The sequence below is a fragment of the Oncorhynchus masou genome, chromosome 30 (genome assembly GCF_036934945.1).
Source record: "Oncorhynchus masou masou isolate Uvic2021 chromosome 30, UVic_Omas_1.1, whole genome shotgun sequence".
Classification (NCBI taxonomy): Eukaryota; Metazoa; Chordata; class Actinopteri; order Salmoniformes; family Salmonidae; genus Oncorhynchus; species Oncorhynchus masou.
The window spans coordinates 2,806,761-2,830,711 of NC_088241.1; the positions used below are offsets into that span (position 1 = coordinate 2,806,761).

The 23,951-nt window shown below is 49.1% G+C and overlaps 1 protein-coding gene across 8 annotated transcripts; it reads left to right on the plus strand.

The window, feature by feature from the left end:
- The first annotated feature begins 2,334 nt into the window (after positions 1-2,334).
- LOC135521797 (double-stranded RNA-specific adenosine deaminase-like) lies at positions 2,335-22,780 on the plus strand. Of its 8 annotated transcripts, none has more exons than XM_064947529.1 (17): positions 4,282-4,484; positions 4,610-4,754; positions 7,911-9,698; positions 10,018-10,265; positions 10,462-10,684; positions 10,811-10,959; positions 11,605-11,740; positions 12,054-12,286; positions 12,470-12,626; positions 12,912-13,080; positions 13,190-13,283; positions 13,645-13,761; positions 15,883-16,010; positions 16,359-16,541; positions 18,604-18,716; positions 20,712-20,911; positions 21,080-22,780. In XM_064947529.1, exons 3-17 carry the CDS (start codon positions 8,055-8,057, stop codon positions 21,447-21,449), a joined length of 4,164 nt encoding a protein of 1,387 aa, XP_064803601.1. In that variant the 5' UTR covers positions 4,282-4,484; positions 4,610-4,754; positions 7,911-8,054; the 3' UTR covers positions 21,450-22,780. The 8 variants fall into 8 exon arrangements, with proteins under 8 accessions (XP_064803600.1, XP_064803601.1, XP_064803602.1 ...); XM_064947530.1 differs by having other exon boundaries at positions 4,615-4,754; XM_064947531.1 differs by having other exon boundaries at positions 4,635-4,754.
- Positions 22,781-23,951: the final 1,171 nt, after the last annotated feature.

Here is a 23,951-nt window from a genome sequence, read left to right on the forward strand (position 1 = left end):
TCCTTCCCCTATTTCTCCTTGTCTCACTTTCTCTGTCTCTATCCCTCCCTCTCTCTCCTTCCCCTATTTCTCCTCGTTTCACTTTCTCTGTCTCTATCCCTCCCTCCCCTATTTCTCCTCGTCTCACTTTCTCTATCCCTCTCTCTCTCCTTCCCCTATTTCTCCTCGTCTCACTTTCTCTCTCTCCTCCCCTATTTCTCCTAGTCTCACTTTCTCTGTCTCTATCGCTCCCTCTCTCTCCTTCCCCTATTTCTCCTCGTCTCACTTTTTCTGTCTCTATCCCTCCCTCTCTCTCCTTCCCCTATTTCTCCTCGTCTCACTTTCTCTGTCTCTACCCCTCTCTCTCTCCTTCCCTATTTCTCCTCGTCTGCAGTTTCCATTGAGAAGGGGAGCAGTGAAGTGTGGAGGCTCACATGAGTGAGGAGAGGGGGATTAAAAAGCAACATATAGAAAATAGTTAGTGAAGGATGGTGGGAAAAGAGAGGGCCAAAAGACTAAGGCGACAGTATTGGACACTGCTCTGATGAAGGTTGGCACAGCCATACATTATAACTTCTAAATACTGTGGTCTAAGGCACTGCATCGCAGTGCTAGCTGTGCCACTAGAGATCCTGGTTCCAGTCCAGGCTCTGTCGCAGCCGGCCGTGACCCGGAGACCCATGGGGTGGCCCAGCATTGTCCGGGTTAGGGGAGGGTTTGTCCTGCAGGGATGTTCTTGTCCCGTCGCGCTCTAGCACTCCTGTGGCGGTTCGGGCGCAATGCACGCTGACACGGTCGCCAGGTGTATGGTGTTTCCTCTGACACATTGGTGCGGCTGGCTTCCGGGTTCAGCGGGCATTGTGTCAAGAAGCAGAGCGGCTGCTGGGTTGTGTTTCAGAGGACGCATGACTCTCGACCTTCATCTCTCCCGGGTCCGTACGGGAGTTGCAGCGATGGGACAAGATTGTAACAACCAATTGGATACCACGAAAAAGGGGTGAAAACAAATCAATCCAAAATAACTTCTAATTACAGTAAGTAAGTGACACTTTGAACGTAAGCAGTATACTGTACCATAGCTTCTACTTTAGAATCTCATTATGCACCCCAACACACCTGCTAGAGACTCAGTTTGTTAATATATAAGTCAACCAGTATCACAAAACACATGCATATATACAGTAGTTATATCATGAACAAGCGCCAAACAACAACTGGATTGTCCTTGACCAAACCCCCAGTAGGCATGTGCCCAGGGGTAGAGTTCGGGTTTGTTTGAAAATGGCCATTTGTTTCTATACTTGACTGAAAGACTTGTGATAATATGATGCACTGACTGTAGCCTACTGGACATTACAGGGATGTATTTCAGGTTGATCCGCTGTGACTTTGAGCAGGACAGAGGACCCGAGTTTATGTTTAATGTTTTTTACGTTTACATTTAGTCATTTAGCAGATGCTTTTATCCACAGCGACTTACGATTTGTGTTTTTTTTGTATGTCTATGTGGACTTTTGTCTGTATTCTGTTTGTATATTGTCTATTGCTGGCAGCACCTTCTCACTGAGGCAAATTCCAGTTATGAGTAAATGTACTTGGCGAATAAAGGTGATTCTGATCTTAAATGGAGTGGTGCTGACACCTACTGGGGGATGTAAGAAGTGCAATTTGCAGGAAACAGTTTGAACATGGATCCAGTCTGATCCACTGATTGGTGGATAGTATAGCAGCCTATAGCTCTATGGGTTGGTGAGCGTCCAGGCACTGCAGTCGGCTGTGCTGCCATAACGTGATGTGCTGATCTGCTCCCACAGCCTCTGTGTATCATGCTGTAAAAATTTCACTAACGTGTTCATTACAAGATACAGGCCTCATGTTTGTATTTTGTTGGATTCCCCCTGCAATATATGGGGCCTTTTTCCCTACCGCCTTCTCTCACCTCTATCCAGCCAGCCATGCTTTGGGTGTTGAGTCTGGTTCCTCTCAAGGTTTCTTGTTGAAAGTAAATCCTTATAAAAACGTACTAGCTCTTTGCAGGGTTCATGCCCACTAGGCCGGGTTTGTGGCAAATGGATTTGTGAAAGGTTTTGTAAGCATACATATATTACATTTAATAGATTTTTTTTATTTGAGATCTGATTAATCCAATCCTAAACTAGGGAATGCAATAGCAGTGGCTTGGAGGTACTGCTATTCTACATGTCCTATTCACCTGCCTAAATGAGTCCAATCGACCTGCCGCAGCAAAGGTATTCCACCTCGTCTGATGTTCTTTTTGGGACCGCACTCTGCAGTAAAACGGGCAGCGTCACTCCAAATGCGCCAGGTAAACTGTCGCAAACTAGTGATCTCATCATGCGCCCCCCTAACCCCCTTGTTTCTTTGTCGACACTGTCGCTAGCAAGCAGGAACTCGGACTGATACAAAGCTTCAATCGCAAACCCAGGTAAATTAATTACATTTTGAACTCTGTTTTTACCTTTCGTGTTAGTTCAATTGAGATCTATATTTGGTTTCGCGCTATCTGAATAGCTTTCAAATGCGACTATGGTTTGCACGCTTGTGCCGCAGTGATGCTCAATCAATGCTAACGTTAGCTAGCAAGCTATGTAGCTAGCTAGTCAATCCGGGCTATGCATATTTTCACTGCAATTGACGTCGCGTTGCATAGTTGTTTACACTTGGGAGTTGATTGGGAATGGTGTGTCTGGAACAAATCGACAGTTGTACATGTTATTTGCGATGCACAACTGCGGTTCTACGTTACCAAGCTTGTGAACCCGCTTGGAGCCTCCATCTGCGCAATATCTTGTTCGGTACATGCGTGCGCAGTCCAAACGACACCCATCCATTCAATGATGGCAGTTGAGTCGATCTCTGCTGGCAGGTTGCTGAGAGAAATTAAATATTTACCAGGGTGTTCAATGTGTAGCGTCAGTTAAAACCAAGATAATGTAGCTAATTTCAGGTTATATTCATGGAGGACTTCAGTCGGGGGATAAACGCATGTGTGAGAGCGACAGTAAGAAGGGGATTGAGGATTAGGGGGGATTTACTGAAAAACGACTGTAAAATGACCAATTGGATCCTATGTTCATACAGCGACAGACAGCGTTGGGGGTCGGAGGCGGGATGAAATTGCACACTGATAGTTGATCCTCCTCCTGTCGACCTAGCTAACTAGTTGTGCGGGGTTCACTTTGACTGGGGGGGTTGAAAATGGTGTGCACCAGAACCATCCATAGCAAAAATAAACATGGGAAGGTTATTCAGTGGCGTCCTTAATTCCACATTCAAGCTGATGGCAGCAGTGACTTAGTTAAGTTTTATTTAAAAAATTCAACCGCGCCAGAGGTAATTAACAGAGATGCGCTCGCGTGGCTGTTTGATTGACCAATGCATGCATGCGTATCCCTGCGTGATGGAATTGGGTTTGATGCTGCGTTCAGAACAACTGGGAACTCTGAAATCTCATACCTCAGTGCGTTCAAAGACAACTGGGGACTCCGGGAAAAAACGAGCTCCGACTAGGAAAAAATAGCTTTGAACGGTCATCCAAGTCGGAAACACGGGCATCTTTCCAGAGCTCCGACCTCAAGATTACCGACGTCATGCTTTGACCTCGTTTTTTTTACCCCTGAGTTCCCAGTTGTCTTGAAAGCACCAAGATCTGGGTACAGTGGCCACTAGCTATATTCGGCAGCTGCTGCGTGCTCAATTAAACTGTTCTGGTTGTGTTTTTGTCACAACAATAGTTTGACGCAACAGCAGCTGTGAGACATGACAACTAAGAGGCGATCTTGAATGATCATATTTTGTTACTTTTTTTTAGGGAGGGGGGTTGAATGTTTTGGAGTTAGCCTTTGCATATATAGGCATAATTTCTGAAGGCTTTCTTGTCCAGATTGATAATTTCTAAAAATGTAATTGTAATGTAATTGTTTGTCTAGAGTGGATGCATTTTATAATAAATATTGGCTTACTGGAAAATAAATAGAAAAAACGATTGCCTTCATCTTCAATCAATATACTGTATCCTCTAACAAAAATACATCCTGTTTGACATAACACTACGGCACATTTTCATTCACATGACAAGGACCGATTATTTTTTTATTTGACATAATTATATCACAATATCCACATGTTGTGAGAGAAATACATTTGATGTACATCCAAGTATTCAAACAGCCTAGGCCTTGGTACCTTGAGTTTGCACCAGTTTTGGCTACATCCTTACTCTAGCTTGTGAAACCTATGCTAGGAACTATTGCATCACGTGACTCACACAGACTGGCTACAGAGCGTGTCTAGAGAAAGGAAAACGAAACTATTCTGCCCTTTCGTGCTGTTTCTCGTGTTAAGAAACTGTAACTGCAGACTTTCTTTGCGTTTTTAATAGGCTTAATTCATAATTTCACATTGTAACGTCTGGTATAAGTATCTTGAATGGTAGGGCTACTGGGCTACTAGATGTCCCTTTGAAATTGAGAAGCGCTCGTGCGGTATGTAAAAAAATGTTTTTGGGGGGGATGGTAAAATACATAGAATTTTGAGAAATATAGCCAACTAGTTGAATTACTTTTGTATTTTGATAGAACGTAACTGTTTATCTCTAAATTGTTTGAAGTGTAGTCAACTTCTGACCCCGGCAGCGCGCCCGCGGACCTCAAGATATCTGCCTTTCAAAGGTGACTGAAACCGACTCTCCTTTCTGCCGCCTTCAGGCCAGGTGGTGAGGTAGTAACTCTGTATTTTATCCCGCGAACTTTCAGGTACGTTCATTAAATTAGTTCATGTCTTTATACTGTCATCGAGTCGTTTATGCAACCCACTAAGCATGAACTTGATTTATAACACTTTGACCAGGGCGTATACCCCAATTCTGTCATTCAAATAGAAATGACTCATCAATAATCCAGGAACGGGAACATACCGAAAACAAGGCCAAGCAATGTCTGTCTGGTCCATGGGCCAAAGACATCCTAATATTAATGTGCAGCTCTGTATAATCATATTGCCCATGGAAGCAGCAGAGGCAACTGAATTTGAGCCATGCTGGGTTGTTATTTTGGCCGTCTGTTGCCGGCTTGCATTAAGGTCAGCCAGATCCCGCTTTGACCCGGGGGGCACCCGACCCAAAGCTGCTGCTGCTGTCTGCTAACATTGCCGTGAAATAACTCGATTCCACTCGTCGTTATATAATTATTAATATGGTGGCATTCATAGCAATCGTTTCGGGAGCAGCATGTCTGGCAGGGCTGAAATCTGAAGAGCAGGGTTGAGTGTCTTCCTGTGGTCAGTGACAGATATCATTGAGTTCAGGGAAGAAGCTTTGTGGTACAGCATTTTCATTAAAAATACCCCCCATCATGTTCTATGCCCTAAATATTTATATGTAATTGGCATGAAATTACTAGTGCTTATTATATATTTTAGCTGAGAAAATAATCAGCAAATTGAATTCAATGTCAGGTTTGCTGTACTAGAAGGTGCCCATAATATGAAAAGGTATTTGAAAAGAGTTAGTGCTCAACCAACGTGAGTAGAGGTGCAACCTGTGTAGACATCATGGGATTCTCATTAGCACCACCAGCTGAAGAGTTTTCTCCCGAATCGTCTTTCCCACGCCCCATATGACCTTTCCCCCTAATCGTCTTTCCCACGCCCCATATGACCTTTCCCCCTAATCGTCTTTCCCACGCCCCATATGACCGTTCCCCCTAATCGTCTTTCCCACGCCCCATATGACCGTTCCCCCTAATCGTCTTTCCCACGCCCCATATGACCGTTCCCCCTAATCGTCTTTCCCACGTCCCATATGACCGTTCCCCTAATCGTCTTTCCCACGCCCCCATATGACCGTTCCCCTAATCGTCTTTCCCACGCCCCATATGACCGTTCCCCCTAATCGTCTTTCCCACGCCCCATATGACCGTTCCCCCTAATCGTCTTTCCCACGCCCCATATGACCGTTCCCCCTAAGCGTCTTTCCAAAGCCCCATATGACCGTTCCCCTAATCGTCTTTCCCACGCCTCATATGACCGTTCCCCCTAATCGTCTTTCCCACGCCCCATATGACCGTTCCCCTAATCGTCTTTCCCACGCCCCATATGACCGTTCCCCCTAATCGTCTTTCCCACGCCCCATATGACCGTTCCCCCTAATCGTCTTTCCCACGCTCCATATGACCGTTCCCCTAATCGTCTTTCCAAAGCCCCATATGACCGTTCCCCCTAATCGTCTTTCCCACGCCTCATATGACCGTTCCCCCTAATCGTCTTTCCCACGCCCCATATGACCGTTCCCCTAATCGTCTTTCCCACGCCCCATATGACCGTTCCCCCTAATCGTCTTTCCCACGCCCCATATGACCGTTCCCCCTAATCGTCTTTCCCACGCCTCATATGACCGTTCCCCTAATCGTCTTTCCCACGCCCCATATGACCGTTCCCCCTAATCGTCTTTCCCACGCCCCATATGACCGTTCCCCCTAATCGTCTTTCCCACGTCCCATATGACCGTTCCCCCTAATCGTCTTTCCCACGCCCCATATGACCGTTCCCCCTAATCGTCTTTCCCACGCCCCATATGACCGTTCCCCCTAATCGTCTTTCCCACGCCCCATATGACCGTTCCCCCTAATCGTCTTTCCCACGCCCCATATGACCGTTCCCCCTAATCGTCTTTCCAAAGCCCCATATGACCGTTCCCCCTAATCGTCTTTCCCACGCCTCATATGACCGTTCCCCCTAATCGTCTTTCCCACGCCCCATATGACCGTTCCCCCTAATCGTCTTTCCCACGCCCCATATGACCGTTCCCCCTAATCGTCTTTCCCACGCCCCATATGACCGTTCCCCCTAATCGTCTTTCCCACGCTCCATATGACCGTTCCCCCTAATCGTCTTTCCAAAGCCCCATATGACCGTTCCCCCTAATCGTCTTTCCCACGCCTCATATGACCGTTCCCCTAATCGTCTTTCCCACGCCCCATATGACCGTTCCCCCTAATCGTCTTTCCCACGCCCCATATGACCGTTCCCCTAATCGTCTTTCCCACGCCCCATATGACCGTTCCCCCTAATCGTCTTTCCCACGCCTCATATGACCGTTCCCCCTAATCGTCTTTCCCACGCCCCATATGACCGTTCCCCCTAATCGTCTTTCCCACGCCCCATATGACCGTTCCCCCTAATCGTCTTTCCCACGCCTCATATGACCGTTCCCCCTAATCGTCTTTCCCACGCCCCATATGACCGTTCCCGTTGTGATTATTCTCAAGAAGGCCATTGCAGGCTGAAAAGTCAATATTTTAAACCTGTCTAATAAAATTACTTATCTTTAATGGTGAACGAGCGTTATTCCTTTTCCTGTCCAATGTGTGTTCTATGGCCAACCTTTTATCAGGTTCAACATCTATAACTTATTTGCTTAGTGTTTAGTCTGTCAAAAGTTTGTGGAGCAACTCCTGTCCTTCACTGACCACCTTGAATCTTTTATTTCCTTCTGCCTCACTCTCACTTCCTATGTGAAGCTGCAAATCATCCGTTAAACCACAACTAACACATTGAAGCCACAACCATGAATTATACATTTCTGACCTTTTATACATGGATCTCGTTGCGGCCAATTGGGTCCAACAGCATGTGACACTGGGGCTGAATTGGAGACAGGATGGAGGACAGTGAGACTGTGTGTAAAATATATATGTTATTTGTCATAAGCCCTTTGATCTACACTGTGTTTTTCTCCTGCCCTTTTTCCATTTCCATCAGGATTTTCCACTAGATTTTGACTAGTCTTATGTCCCTAGTTTCTTCTTCATATTGCTTTATAGTTGGCTCTTTATTTTTAATTTCATGGCCCTTTTCCTCACCCACTCAGTCACTTTTGCTTTCGCTCACACCCATCTCGTCCTCTCTCTCAGGTGCTGACTGCCACTTTGCAATCATTGCCCACCCGGCTGTTCTGCCAGACTGTGTTGTTGCATCAGTATCCAACACAGAGACACATCCTCCTATCTGCTGCGTAACAGGCGGCCCTGGTCCCCCCTCAACCTGCCCCCTGCGCTATGAGCAGAGGACGAGGAGGGCCCCCCATAGAGCATTACCACCGACCCCCTCTCCCCCAACTACAGGCTAAGCAACAATACTACAGAGCTGGACCCCTGGGATTTCACCCCAGAGCCTCCCCGCAACAGGCCCCACACCCAAACGTCCATTCATACCTGGGCCCAGTTCCCCCTCTAGTACCACCCAGTGCTCACTCTCAGCCTCTCTACCCCTCTGCCCCTCCCCCACCCGGTCACAGCCCAGGCCTGAGTCAGCAGAGCTCTTGTCCCAGTGGTCCTAACTCCTTCAGGCAGCAGCAGGTCCACTTCCTGAGGGGACAGAACACTGAGGCTCCCCAGTTTAGGGTGAGCCCCAGAGGAGGGGCGCAGAGCTTGGGTCGAGGGGGACCGAACGGACTCTACAACGAATCAAACCAGGCCCAGGCAGGGTACAGCAGATACTCCCAAAACAGCTGTAGGGGGAGAGGGGGATACAGCAGCGAGCGAGGCAGAGGGAACGGTAGGGACTTTGGGTACCCGCCCAGTCAGGGACCCCCTAGAGGACCAACCGGCCCTAGATTCTGGAACCAGAAGCAGACTTCAACACAAAAGCAAGGCTTCAACAGACAGTGGAGCCTTCATGCAGACTGTGCTGACGGGCCGTCTTTCTCAGAAGGCTTTCAGAGTTTATCCTTAGACAGAGAGAGGTCCTACAGAGGAAGAGTTGACCGAGGCGACAGCTTTGACAAAGCTTCTGTTGGTAGTAGTAATAATTCAAACAACAAGAGTGTCCCTACATTTCAGCCACCCGACATCCGAGAGCAAGTTTTGCAAGCCTTGGCAGATTTGAGCCCCGGTGAGAAGCTACAAGCAAAGTGTTTGGCGAAAACGCTGCGGTTGCCCAAAAAGTTTATCAACCAGGCCCTTTACGGGCTCGAGCGTGATAAGAAAGCTTCAAAACACGGTGAAAGTCCTCCAGAGTGGACTGTCTACGTAGAACCACAGGAAGAACCGGAAAGTAGAGATTCTGATCCGGAAAGCCCACGTTCCCAACCAAGGGAACATTCTGTGGAAAGGCCTTCGGAAGAAGATTGCTCTCACTTCCTGCCTGTGAAGGAGGAGGAGGACGTTGTCATCGAGGCTGAGATCCAGCAAATTGAAGCGCAGTGTCCTGAGGGCGACAAAGAAGAAGATTACTACGTAGAATCTGATTCACACTCCTCTTCCTCAGAACCATCTGAGTCATATCGGCAACATTCCCAGTCCCAAACCCAACAACCCAGTATCAACAGCAGCAGTAACGAAGAGCTTGACCTAGACCTTGACGAGAGCGACATGGCGGACTGCGGCAGTAATCAGAAGGAGTTGATCCTGCAGTATCTGCTGGAGGCCGGGGAGGCCACGGCCCTGGTGATCTCCAAGAACCTGGGCCTGAGGGGCGCCAAGCAGGTCAACCCCACCCTATACGCCATGGAGAAGCAGGGCGACGTGAGCCGCAACGCAGAGGTGACCCCTCACATCTGGGAGCTATCTGTCCATCGCAGGGAGAGGATGGAGAGGAGCCTCAAGGCCGAGCGCAGCGCCCCTGCAAAGGTCGAAGGAGTGGGGTCCGGATTCCAGGCGGTGCCACCCGGATTGGAGTGTCTAGAGGCCAACGCTGAGGCGGTAGGTGGACACTCTCACACAGCGAGCGAGGGGTGGGGGGAGTTCAGTTGGGGGAATTCATTGACGTCTTCCTGAATTTGGGAGACCCCCTCCCTCACTTGGAGCCCGTCTCCTACGAAGGGGAGGAGGAGTTCGGCAGTTACCCTAGTAACATAATGTTGGTTGGAACATTGAGGGGTGAACATAGCTCTGTAGATTCAGAGCTGAGAATGCCAGGTCTGGAGCCCTTAAAACCGCCTGGCAGCACCGATTTTCCCCCCCCCAACTTCTGCTCCATTTCTTTCTTTCCTCACCTACTTCCTCTTCATCCCTCTATCAGGAGGACGAGTCGAACGGAGGGCAGTGGGCGACCGACGATATCCCCGAATTCCTCAACGCCATCAGCCGGGATGGAGGGGGGACAGTAGCAGTCTCCCTGGCAGCGCCCCCACCTCAGAACCTCCGTGCCAAACTCCAGGAGGTGAGGGCCAAGAACCCCGTCAGCGGCCTGATGGAGTTTGCCCAGTACCAGGGACACAATTGCGAGTTCCTGCTCCTCGACCAATCAGGGCCCTCACATGATCCCAGGTCAGTAATGTCATAATGTTCCCAACCAATCATGGTTAGCCGTTGCTGCTATGTCTAAGAGGAAACCAGCTGATTGATTTATCAAATTCATTATAACAAATTGCAAGAGAAAGTGTGACGAAGAAATAAATAAAAAATGTGTTGTCCCTGCTCTTTCTCGCTACCTCTCACTCCCTTGTATTTTTCTCCCTCTCAGATTCCGTATGCAGGTCATGCTGGATGGCAGGTTGTTTCCTGTTGCTGAGGCATCTAATAAAAAGGTGGCTAAGAAAGATGCTGCCGCAGCAACCCTCAGGATTCTGCTGCGTGAGATAGAGGGGGGAGGGGCTGAGGAGGGGCTCACTGCAGGGGTGGACCAGGCCGTGGACCCCACCTCTGACGTCCCTGTAAGTCTGAAGTGTGTTCGTGTGTGTGTGGAGGTTAGTAATAATCCATGTGCTCTGTTGTGGTTGATTGTGTTGTAAAGGCCAAAGATTTATGTCTCTTTTTTTCAATCCTTTTCTAACTCTCTGCTCTCTCGCTGTCTCGCTCTCCCTCACTGTCAGGAGGTGGTGGAGGGTCCGCCCCAGGCCCTGTCCCGTTCCCTGCCGGGGGGTAAGAACCCCGTGTCCATGCTGATGGAATACAGTCAGCGCACTGGAAACCCCATCGAGTTCATCAACACTGGACAGGAGGGCCCACCTCACGACCCACGGTATCCATATGTCTACATCCTTCTCATCAGGGATGGGGTCAATTCCAAATGAAGTCAGTCAATTTAGGAAATAAACTGACATTCCAATTCAATAATTGAAAAAAATAGCATCCATTTTCAATGATTTCTCTATAAACTGAAAAGGAGAAGCTATTTATTTGTTTTTCCATTTTTGAATTTAAATTCAAATCACTTCCTGAATTGAGTGACTTCAATTAGAATTGATCCCAACCCTGCTTCTCATTTTCTCTCCCTGGTTCTCTCTTCTATACATAAATGAATCATTAGGGAAGGTGGGCTTGCCCTCACCTCTCTTTCTCTCTCTCCCACTGGAGCAGTTATTTGTGTCCTGTATGACTTTCATACTGCAGCAGTCTGCTGACTGGATGATACAACAGCACCTCTGTGTCTCTCTGCATATAACCTTCCCCTAGGCACCTACTGTACTGTCCCGCAGTAATCTGATACTGGGAAGTATGACCATCTTTGTCCCTCTTCCCCTCCTCTTCCTGAGTGCTGTAGTCTCTGTGAAGGAGATTCACAGCTCTACTCTGATGCCCCCATGTGGCTAGAGAGGAATGTCCTCTTACCTCTCTCACCAATGTATGTTTAGGATGTATAAGTTCGTCTCTGCTCCCTCCTCAGGTTCATGTTCAGGGTGAAGATCGGGGAAAGCCTGTGTGCTGAGAGCTCAGCCCCCAGTAAGAAGGCTGCCAGGCAGCTGGCTGCAGAGGAGGCAGTCAAGGAGTTAATGGCCGACGGGAGACTGCAGCTCAACAAGGTGAGTAAAGGAACCAAACATGGGACTGACAGATGTTTCAACTAAATGGATGGTTCCCTGAAATAAACACTACCCCATCTATTTAGGATTTAGGCTTGTCAAGCTAGCTAGCTGTTTAGCTATGGACTGACAGAATGTCATAAGACCCAGGCATGTGGACTTCTCTCATTGTGCCTCCAGGCCGTAGTTCTAAGAAAAGATCTTCCGAACACTAAGATCACTCTTCCCTCTCTTCCCACCTCCTCTCCTCCGTCTTTTCACTGCCTTATCTCTCTTCTCCTCCCTCGCTCTCCATTTACCCTGTCCTCTCCAGCCCCAGTTTCCCCTGTGTCTGTCTGGTGATGAAGGGGGCTTCATGCCCGCTTGCCCCTCCCTGCCCCCGCTGACAGAGGAGGAGCTGCGTTCTGCCCACGAGGCGGGGGTTGGTGACCTCATCAGCCACCTAAACAACAACGCTGTGTCAGGTCTGCTGGAGTACGCCCGGGCCAGGGGCTTCGCTGCAGAGATACGACTGGTTGGGCAGTCAGGACCACCGCACGAGCCCAAGTCAGTACACACATTCTTGCCCACACACACACACGAACATACACACTAAGTGTAATTCAGAGTCCAGAGCTGCGGTAGTCCGGCGGTCCATTGTCACATATAAAACACTATGAAAGCCAACGGTTCAATATTGTAAAACGTGGCTGTGCAAACATGGATGCTTAACTCTCCCCTCCCTCTCAGGTTTACCTACCAGGCTAAACTAGGGGGTCGCTGGTTCCCTCCTGTCTGTGCTTCTAATAAGAAGCAAGGGAAACAGGAAGCAGCTGATGCAGCTCTGAGGGTTCTGATTGGAGAGGCAGAGAAGGCTGCCCGCACCGGGGAACTAACCCCTGCAGAGGTCAATTTACCTCTCTTACTATACTACTTTTTAAAACTGTGTGTTAGAGGTGGGTCGGGAGTGAGGAGACTGCACCTAGAATCACACACTATTTCCTCTTCATTTTGATTGCTGGTAGATGATTTTGGGTCACGGGAGGACAGTGATTTTCTCATTGGGTCTGGAGCTGAAAAAGTTGAAGAATGCCTGCTATACTATGAATACACTGTTAATACTATGATTCTGCTATAACCTACTTCTGTGACTGGTGGGCCGTTCATAACCTGTTATTGGTTCTGTCTCTAGCTGCCACTGAGTGGTGGGACAATCCATGACCAGATCGCCATGTTGAGTCACCAGCGCTTCAACGCACTCACCACACGCATACAGCACAGTCTTCTGGGAAGGAAGATCCTCGCCACCATCGTCATGAAGAGGGGGGAAGGGCTGGGGACCGTGGTCAGTCTGGGAACAGGTACTTGCCGTGTGTGTGCACGTGTACATGTGTGTGCACGTGCGAGAAAATAATAACAAGCCTTTTGGAATGATTTTTGTCTCAACCTTTTGTTTGTTTTTCTCTTCAGGAAATCGCTGTGTTAAAGGGGAGGAGCTGAGTCTTAAAGGGGACACCGTTAATGACTGCCACGCAGAAATCATCTCCAGGAGAGGGTTTATCAGGTAGGAAGTTACTGCTCCTCATTTGTCTTCCATTCTGTCCTTTTATATAACCAGTCTTTTCCCCTTCCTCCTTTGCTCTTCGTTTTGATTCCTTTACAGCTACTCTCCCTGCCTTTCTGAAACCTCCCTTTCTCCCTCTACAGGGTGTCATATGTCAGCTGGGAAGTCATTACAGACTATGATGTGTGTTAATGTGACTGTGGAGTCCATCTGGTTAGTGTAGAGTGTATTAACGCCACTCACCAGATCCTCTGTTTCTCAACCAGTCTCCCTTTATTTGTGTGTTGGATCCTGGACACTTTCACTGATCTGAATCACTCAAATATGGATTCTACCTTTCCCCCCCCCCCCTCCCCTCCAGGTTTCTATATGCTGAGTTGCTGAAGCACTGTGAAGGATCAGAGGACAGCATATTTGTGCCAGCTGAGGAGAACAAGCTCCGGATCAAACCTGACACCACTTTCCACCTCTATATCAGGTGGGCCTACGGAGGATGTCTCTTCCTCGCTTTTTGACACCCCCCCCCCCCATGGCTCATTCTTCTCCACCTACTGTCTTCTCTCCCCTTTCCTTCTGTGCCCTGGAACTCAACTGGGCCACCAACCCACCCCCACACACACACACGTTGTTCTAGGAGTTTGAGAAGCCAGTGTTTTTTTCTGCATAGAAAAGTTTTGGGCGGGCCGCTTAAGTGTTTTCGGGCCACGTATGTCAAAACAGTAAAATAAAAAATGTCATGTTTAGATAATGATTTCCGGGCTGGAAAAACGTTGTCAGTCTAAACTGAAGACTAAAACCAGATATAAAGTATGTACAAAAGATAATGGCGCTATATATTCTATAATAAGATCCTCTTTGAGAACTAACAATGACCCAAATAAAAGCGAGACAGTCAGGGAGAATAAAAACATTCCCAAAATGATGCACCCAGGAGTATTTTTGTCATGGCATGAGGCCCCATTGATGTTATAAAGTTTGAGTCCCTCAGTTCAAATAAGCCATGAAAAAATGTGTAGAATTGCAAATTGTGTCACTGGCCAACAGGGGAGCCTCTAAAATGTAGTTGGTGACCCGCCATTGGCCACGCCCATCACCTAAGCCTAATTTTGATCCAGAAAAAACCCTGGAAGATCCTTCTAGTTAATGACCTGCTCCTATCCACATGTATATCTACCTCTCCCTCTACCCCTCTCACTCTACCTCTACCCCTCTCTCTCCCTCTACCTCTCCCTCTACCCCTCTCTCTACCTCTACCCCTCTCACTCTACTTCTCACTCTCTACCTCTCTCACTCTACCTCTACCTCTCTCACTCTACCTCTACCTCTCTCACTCTACCTTTACCCCTCTCACTCTACCTTTACCCCTCTCACTCTACCTCTACCCCTCTCACTCTACCTCTACCCCTCTCACTCTACCTCTACCCCTCTCACTCTACCTCTACCCCTCTCACTCTACTTCTCGCTCCCGCGCTCTACCCCTCTCGTGCTCTACCTCTCTCGCGCTCTACTTCTCTACCTCTCTCGTGCTCTGCCTCTCTCGCGCTCTACTTCACTCGTGCTCTACCGCTCTACCTCTCTCGCGCTCCACCTCTGCCTCTCTCGCGCTCTGCCTCTCTCGCGCTCTGCCTCTCTCGCGCTCTGCCTCTCGCGCTCTGCCTCTCTCGCGCTCTGCCTCTCTCGCGCTCTGCCTCTCTCGCGCTCTGCCTCTCTCGCGCTCTGCCTCTCTCGCGCTCTGCCTCTCTCGCGCTCTGCCTCTCTCGCGCTCTACCTCTCTCGCGCTCTACCTCTCTCGCGCTCTACCTCTCGCGCTCTACTTCTCTCGTGCTCTACCGCTCTACCTCTCTCTCGCTCTACCTCTTGCGCTCTCGCGCTCTACCTCTACCTCTCTCGCCCTCTACCTCTCTCGCGCTCTACCTCTCTCGCGCTCTACCTCCTGTGCTCTACCTCTCTCGCTCCTGTGCTCTACCTCTACCTCTCGCGCTCTACCCCTCTCGCGCTCTACCTCTCTCGCGCTCTACCTCTACCGCTCTCGTGCTCTACCTCTACCCCTCTCGCGCTCTACCCCTCTCGCGCTCTACCCCTCTCGCGCTCTACCCCTCTCGCGCTCTTCCCCTCTCGCGCTCTTCCCCTCTCGCGCTCTTCCCCTCTCGCGCTCTTCCCCTCTCGCGCTCTTCCCCTCTCGCGCTCTTCCCTCTCGCGCTCTACCCCCCCCTCGCGCTCTTCCCCCTCGCGCTCTTCCCCTCTCGCGCTCTTCCCTCTCGCGCTCTACCCCCTCTCGCGCTCTACCCCCTCTCGCGCTCTTCCCCTCTCGCGCTCTTCCCCTCTCGCGCTCTTCCCCTCTCGCGCTCTTCCCCTCTCGCGCTTTCCCCTCTCGCGCTCTACCCCCTCGCGCTCTTCCCCCCCCCTCGCGCTCTACCCCCTCTCGCGCTCTTCCCCCCTCTCGCTCTTCCCCCTCTCGCGCTCTTCCCCCCTCTCGCGCTCTTCCCCCCCCTCTCGCGCTCTTCCCCCCTCTCGCGCACTACCTCTTCCCTTCTCGCGCTCTACCTCTTCCCCTCTCGCGCTCTACCTCTTCCCCTCTCGCGCTCTACCTCTCCCCCAGTACTGCTCCGTGCGGAGACGGGGCGTTGTTTGATAAGTCGTGCAGCGAGGACGCGGGGGACGGCCAGGGCCACCAGCCCCTGTTTGAGAACGCCAAGCAGGGCAAGCTGCGCACCAAGGTGGAGAATGGTGAGTTACAGCCAGATGCCATCTGCAGCACCGTTCCATGAGGACCCCCTCTGTTACTGAGGACAAGCACATAGAGCCACCATGTTGCTTAACTCCCCTCTCTGCAGGCCAAACAGAGCATGACTACACATTCACACCTCATTTGCTGCTGCTGCCACAAACACACCTGGTAGTAAGGACAAATATCCCAACGGATTTGAATGTTCCAGTCTAGAGCATGGACTGTGTGATTCTAGTGTACAACCATCACTTTGACCACTGGCTCTCTCATACACCCTACTCCTCATACTGCATGGCTTTGTCTTTGGAGACAAAAGTATGCCTCAAGCGTGTCTGTGCCATGTGTAGGTGAGGGTACCATCCCGGTAGAGTCATCGACCATCGTACCCACCTGGGACGGCATCCAGCACGGCGAGCGTCTGAGGACCATGAGCTGTAGCGACAAGATCCTTCGCTGGAACGTCCTGGGTCTGCAGGGAGCCCTGCTCTCCCACTTCCTCCATCCTATCTACCTGGCTTCAATCACCCTGGGTGAGGAGGGAACGATACATAGAGGGAGATTGGTGGAAGGAGAGAAGAGATGAGGGAAGGAGGGGACAGTAAACATTTGAGGGAGGTTTGATTTGAAAAAGAGTGAGGGAGGATAGATTGAGTGTGGGAGTAAAGGGAGAGAGGGGGTCAACAGTCACCGTTGGCTTCAGTCATGTTTAACAAACTCAACTCATAAGTAGACCACATCTCAATCCCAAACTACATTGTCCTTATACTGTAGGAGTCATGACCAGCTAACTATCCACCCAGACAGTCCCTGTCCTTATACTGTAGGAATCATGACCAGCTAACTATCCACCCAGACAGTCCCTGTCCTTATACTGTAGGAATCATGACCAGCTAACTATCCACCCAGACAGTCCCTGTCCTTATACTGTAGGAGTCATGACCAGCTAACTATCCACCCAGACAGTCCCTGTCCTTATACTGTAGGAGTCATGACCAGCTAACTATCCACCCAGACAGTCCCTGTCCTTATACTGTAGGAATCATGACCAGCTAACTATCCACCCAGACAGTCCCTGTCCTTATACTGTAGGAATCATGACCAGCTAAATATCCACCCAGACAGTCCCTGTCCTTATACTGTAGGAGTCATGACCAGCTAACTATCCACCCAGACAGTCCCTGTCCTTATACTGTAGGAGTCATGACCAGCTAACTATCCACCCAGACAGTCCCTGTCCTTATACTGTAGGAATCATGACCAGCTAACTATCCACCCAGACAGTCCCTGTCCTTATACTGTAGGAATCATGACCAGCTAACTATCCACCCAGACAGTCCCTGTCCTTATACTGTAGGAGTCATGACCAGCTAACTATCCACCCAGACAGTCCCTGTCCTTATACTGTAGGAATCATGACCAGCTAACTATCCACCCAGACAGTCCCTGTCCTTATACTGTAGGAATCATGACCAGCTAACTATCCACCCAGACAGTCCCTGTCCTTATACTGTAGGAATCATGACCAGCTAACTATCCACCCAGACAGTCCCTGTCCTTATACTGTAGGAATCATGACCAGCTAACTATCCACCCAGACAGTCCCTGTCCTTATACTGTAGGAATCATGACCAGCTAACTATCCACCCAGACAGTCCCTGTCCTTATACTGTAGGAATCATGACCAGCTAACTATCCACCCAGACAGTCCCTGTCCTTATACTGTAGGAATCATGACCAGCTAACTATCCACCCAGACAGTCCCTGTCCTTATACTGTAGGAATCATGACCAGCTAACTATCCACCCAGACAGTCCCTGTCCTTATACTGTAGGAATCATGACCAGCTAACTATCCACCCAGACAGTCCCTGTCCTTATACTGTAGGAATCATGACCAGCTAACTATCCACCCAGACAGTCCCTGTCCTTATACTGTAGGAATCATGACCAGCTAACTATCCACCCAGACAGTCCCTGTCCTTATACTGTAGGAATCATGACCAGCTAACTATCCACCCAGACAGTCCCTGTCCTTATACTGTAGGAATCATGACCAGCTAACTATCCACCCAGACAGTCCCTGTCCTTATACTGTAGGAATCATGACCAGCTAACTATCCACCCAGACAGTCCCTGTCCTTATACTGTAGGAATCATGACCAGCTAACTATCCACCCAGACAGTCCCTGTCCTTATACTGTAGGAATCATGACCAGCTAACTATCCACCCAGACAGTCCCTGTCCTTATACTGTAGGAATCATGACCAGCTAACTATCCACCCAGACAGTCCCTGTCCTTATACTGTAGGAATCATGACCAGCTAACTATCCACCCAGACAGTCCCTGTCCTTATACTGTAGGAATCATGACCAGCTAACTATCCACCTCAGACATCCATCTCTTTACTCACCTCTCCTTGTCAGAGTACTCTATGATGTGATCAGCCTTGTTAACATGGAAATATACTGACTCACACACACTTCTGTCATTCTCTTTCTCTCCCTCTTTCTTTACATGTCAATCTGTCGCACCCCTTCCTCTCTCTTCTGTTTTGTTTTCCCTGTCCTTGTCTCTTATATTTGTCCCTCCAGGCTACCTGTACAGCCATGGCCACCTGACACGTGCTGTCTGCTGCCGATTGGCCAGAGACGGCGAAGCCTTCTCCAAGAGTCTACCTGCTCCCTACACACTCAACCACCCCGAGGTACACATACAGAAACACTCAACCACCCCGGGGTACACGTACAGAAACACTCAACCACCCCGGGGTACACGTACAGAAACACTCAACCACCCCGGGGTACACGTACAGAAACACTCAACCACCCCGGGGTACACATACGGTACACATACAGAAACACACTCAACCACCCCGAGGTACACGTACAGAAACACTCAACCACCCCGAGGTACACGTACGGAAACACACTCAACCACCCCGAGGTACACATACGGAAACACACTCAACCACCCCGAGGTACACATACGGAAACACACTCAACCACCCCGAGGTACACGTACAGAAATACACTCAACCACCCAAGGTACACGTACAGAAACACTCAACCACCCCGAGGTACACGTACAGAACCACACTCAACCACCCGAGGTACACGTACAGAAACACTCAACCACCCCGAGGTACACATACGGTACACATACAGAAACACACTCAACCACCCCGAGGTACACATACAGAAACACTCAACCACCTCGAGGTACACATACGGAAACACACTCAACCACCCCGAGGTACACATACGGTACACATACAGAAACACACTCAACCGTACACACACACATACAGAAACACAGTCAACCGCACACACACACATACAGAAACACAGTCAACCGTACACACACACATACAGAAACACAGTCAACCGCACACACACACATACAGAAACACAGTCAACCGCACACACACACATACAGAAACACAGTCAACCGCACACACACACATACAGAAACACAGTCAACCGTACACACACACATACAGAAACACAGTCAACCGCACACACACACATACAGAAACACAGTCAACCGCACACACACACATACAGAAACACAGTCAACCGCACACACACACATACAGAAACACAGTCAACCGCACACACACACATACAGAAACACAGTCAACCGCACACACACACATACAGAAACACAGTCAACCGCACACACACACATACAGAAACACAGTCAACCGCACACACACACATACAGAAACACAGTCAACCGTACACACACACATACAGAAACACAGTCAACCGCACACACACACATACAGAAACACAGTCAACCGTACACACACACATACAGAAACACAGTCAACCGCACACACACACATACAGAAACACAGTCAACCGCACACACACACATACAGAAACACAGTCAACCGCACACACACACATACAGAAACACAGTCAACCGCACACACACACATACAGAAACACAGTCAACCGCACACACACACATACAGAAACACAGTCAACCGCACACACACACATACAGAAACACAGTCAACCGCACACACACACATACAGAAACACAGTCAACCGCACACACACACATACAGAAACACAGTCAACCGCACACACACACATACAGAAACACAGTCAACCGCACACACACACATACAGAAACACAGTCAACCGCACACACACACATACAGAAACACAGTCAACCGCACACACACACATACAGAAACACAGTCAACCGCACACACACACATACAGAAACACAGTCAACCGCACACTCACACATACAGAAACACAGTCAACCGCACACTCACACATACAGAAACACAGTCAACCGCACACACACACATACAGAAACACAGTCAACCGCACACACACACATACAGAAACACAGTCAACCGCACACACACACATACAGAAACACAGTCAACCGTACACACACACATACAGAAACACACTCAACCACACACACACAGTACACACACAGCCGCTCCAAGCTTCCAGCATAGCCATTAACACAGACACAAACATTGCTTTCCGCTCTGTTTAAAATGGTTGATTCATCTGAAAGGACTTATTTAGTCTAATTTCAAATCAAAATCAAATGTTATTGGTCTCATACACATATTTAGCAGCTGTTATTGCGGGTATAGAGAAATGCCTGTAATTGAACACACTCTTCCTCTCCCTTTACTCCTCTCCATCACTCTGTCTCCCTTCAGGTGGGCAGGGTGAGTGTGTATGATTCGACGCGTCACACAGGGAAGACCAAGGAGTCCAGCGTGAACTGGAGCCAGCCAGACCACATCACTGTGGAGGTGCTGGATGGGACCAAGGGCAAACTGGACGGGTACGCACCCCGCACCACAACTAGAACCAGACCCTCAGACCTCATCCACCCTCATCCAGATAGCAGCACCAGGTGGTTAACCTGGGCTACACAGGGCCCCATTTCAGTAGAATAGCAATCACTATTTATACTCCATATCGAGTAGTGGCATTTAATTCATATGAAAAACATGTTGAAAATGTTTCAATCCCAGCGCAGTAGCTTCTGTGTATTCCTAAACCCTGTTTGTCTTCCCTCTAGCCCCAAACTGGACGTGTCGCGAGTCTCCAAGTCCAACATCTTCCGTCAATTCCGGTCGTTATGCCAACAGTGTGGGCGCCAGGACCTGCTGGCTCTCCCGTCTTACGCCCAAGCCAAGATGGCCGCCATGTCCTTCCAGGTCGCCAAGCAGCAGTTCTTTGATGCGCTCGGTAGCCATGGTTACGGAGCCTGGATTGGCAAGCCATTGGAGGAGAAGAGCTTTGACGAAGCGGCGGCCTCCGATGGCCAAGGGGCAGGAAGTGTTGCTAATAGCAACCAGGGATACAACAACAACAATAGCTATGGAAGCACAACCACTGACTATAACAGCAGCCAGTGGGGTAGTAGTGCGTACACACAGGCCATGTAGAAAGGAGGGAGAGGGGAGGGTTGGCTAGAAGGACATGAGCCTGGAGGACAGGGGGGGAAGGGAGGAGAGGAAAGAGGAGCTAACAGCAAGTACTGGATCTTCTTGAAAGAAGATCAGACAGATTTTGAAAGGACAGAGTTACGGAGATGGAGGGAGGGAAGGGGATAACAGGCCAGCCCAAGGGGTGAGAGTCAGACAGCAGCAAGAGAGACGGAGAGAGAAGCGGTGGCTACTGCTACACAAAAGCATCAGAATATAGAAAGAGAGGGGAGAATAGGGGGTTAGTAAGCATGATGACTGTGATGTAGTGACATTCAGAGCTGCATAGCATGCACTACTGCTCCACTGTAACAGTAGCCCCAGGACACTCTATCCTCACATTTACATACAGGACAAACCCTCCCTGCCCTCACGCACACAGCCCTGTCTCTCTAGTTCAGACACCCTACACCTGACCCTGTCCTACTCGCCAGCCAGCCATTCAATCACGCATGACTAGTTTAATCTGTACTTCTCAGCCTGAGCATGGATAGTAGTGATCACACTTTATATATATAAACCAGCCTTGTAACGTTTAGCTAGTCCCCGACCTAGTAACCCACCCCTTTACACTGTTGTTAATGCTATGGCTACGTCTACAGGTCACAGCCTGGTCCATCCCATAACTCTCGACTGTAACATAGATTTGATGACTAACTAGCCTAGATCATTCTTCTGTTATTGTTGTGTCCTATGTGGTGTGTATCGCTATTGTTCTTGAGGTTTTTTGGTGTTGTCACTCGAGGGCCACGTCAGGAAGGACAACGGTGACGTTGAGAACTGCTGAGAACAAGTAAATCAGCTACTTGTTTTCATTTTAGGATTCATGTTAGGGGGGGTCAAAGTTCAGGTTAGGATAAGTGATTACTCGTAGTTGTGATAAAAAAAGAAAAGAAAGGCTTTGCACTCTTGTCCTTCCTAGCGTGGCCAGAATGTGGCCGGCGGGTTTTATGCGGACAGGGAGAAAGACTGGTTTGTTTTTATGTTTTAGTTCAGTCTGATCAAATACATTCAAGGGTGAAGCAATATATACATCATGTACATACAAATACATAAATACACAGATGTATATGCAATAACAATGTTTGTGTAGGGTATGTATATATCTCTGTGTGTGTATGTATATGTATATATTATGTATATATTTTGTAAGTCATGCCTAAAATTGATTTTCTATTGACTATTTTTTTGAAACGTTTTAACAAGTGGATGACAGAAAGCATTTTGTTTTATGTATGAAAATTCTATCAAGTTTTAAGTGATTATAAAGACCGGCTTTGGAAAAGCTGAAATGTGTGTTTGTCTTTTTTTAAATGTCTACTAAAGCCCTCATAACTGTGAATATAGACTGTTAGCCAAGTATAAACACTACAGTCAGCACACTTGAGAATGTTTGTGTGTTTCTTCAGTCTTGTTGGTCTCCGGTGCAGAAAGGGGTAATTGGTCGTTTAAGCGATGGACTCAATAGAGGCGTGTGTGTTATAGGTTCTACTGTTTGTTTTCAAAGAGGATGTTGTCTGGTGGAGGGTTGATCTTCTTTACACAACACTGATGCAGTGAATGGAGTGAGTGCTGTGTGTGTTTACCAGTTATTCAGTCCCTCAGTGGGACTGTGAGGGTACGTTACATCAGTGTCTGTCTTGTTGATATTCTCTGACAGCTGAGTATTGCCAGGCTAGGCCTGGGGAGCTGTGAGTCTGGCTGAACTGAATATTGCCAGGCTAGGCCCGGGGGTGCTTGTGAGTCTGGCTGAACTGAATATTGCCAGGCTATGCTCGGGGGTGCTTGTGAGTCTGGCTGAACTGAATATTGCCAGGCTAGGCCCGGGGGTGCTTGTGAGTCTGGCTGAACTGAATATTGCCAGGCTAGGCCCGGGGAGCTGTGTGAACTGAATGTCAGGCTAGGTCTGGGGAGCTGTGTGTACTGAATGTCAGGCTAGGTCTGGGGAGCTGTGTGAACTGAATGTCAGGCCTGGGGAGCTGTGTGCACTGAATGTCAGGCTAGGTCTGGGGAGCTGTGTGAACTGAATGTCAGGCTAGGTCTGGGGAGCTGTGTGAACTGAATGTCAGGTCTGGGAGCTGTGTGAACTGAATGTCAGGCCTGGGGAGCTGTGTGAACTGAATGTCAGGCTAGGTCTGGGGAGCTGTGTGAACTGAATGTCAGGCTAGGTCTGGGAGCTGTGTGAACTGAATGTCAGGCCTGGGGAGCTGTGTGAACTGAATGTCAGGCTAGGTCTGGGGAGCTGTGTGAACTGAATGTCAGGCTAGGTCTGGGGAGCTGTGTGAACTGAATGTCAGGCTAGGTCTGGGAGCTGTGTGAACTGAATGTCAGGCTAGGTCTGGGGAGCTGTGTGAACTGAATGTCAGGCTAGGTCTGGGGAGCTGAGTGAACTGAATGTCAGGCTAGGTCTGGGGAGCTGTGTGAACTGAATGTCAGGCTAGGTCTGGGGAGCTGTGTGAACTG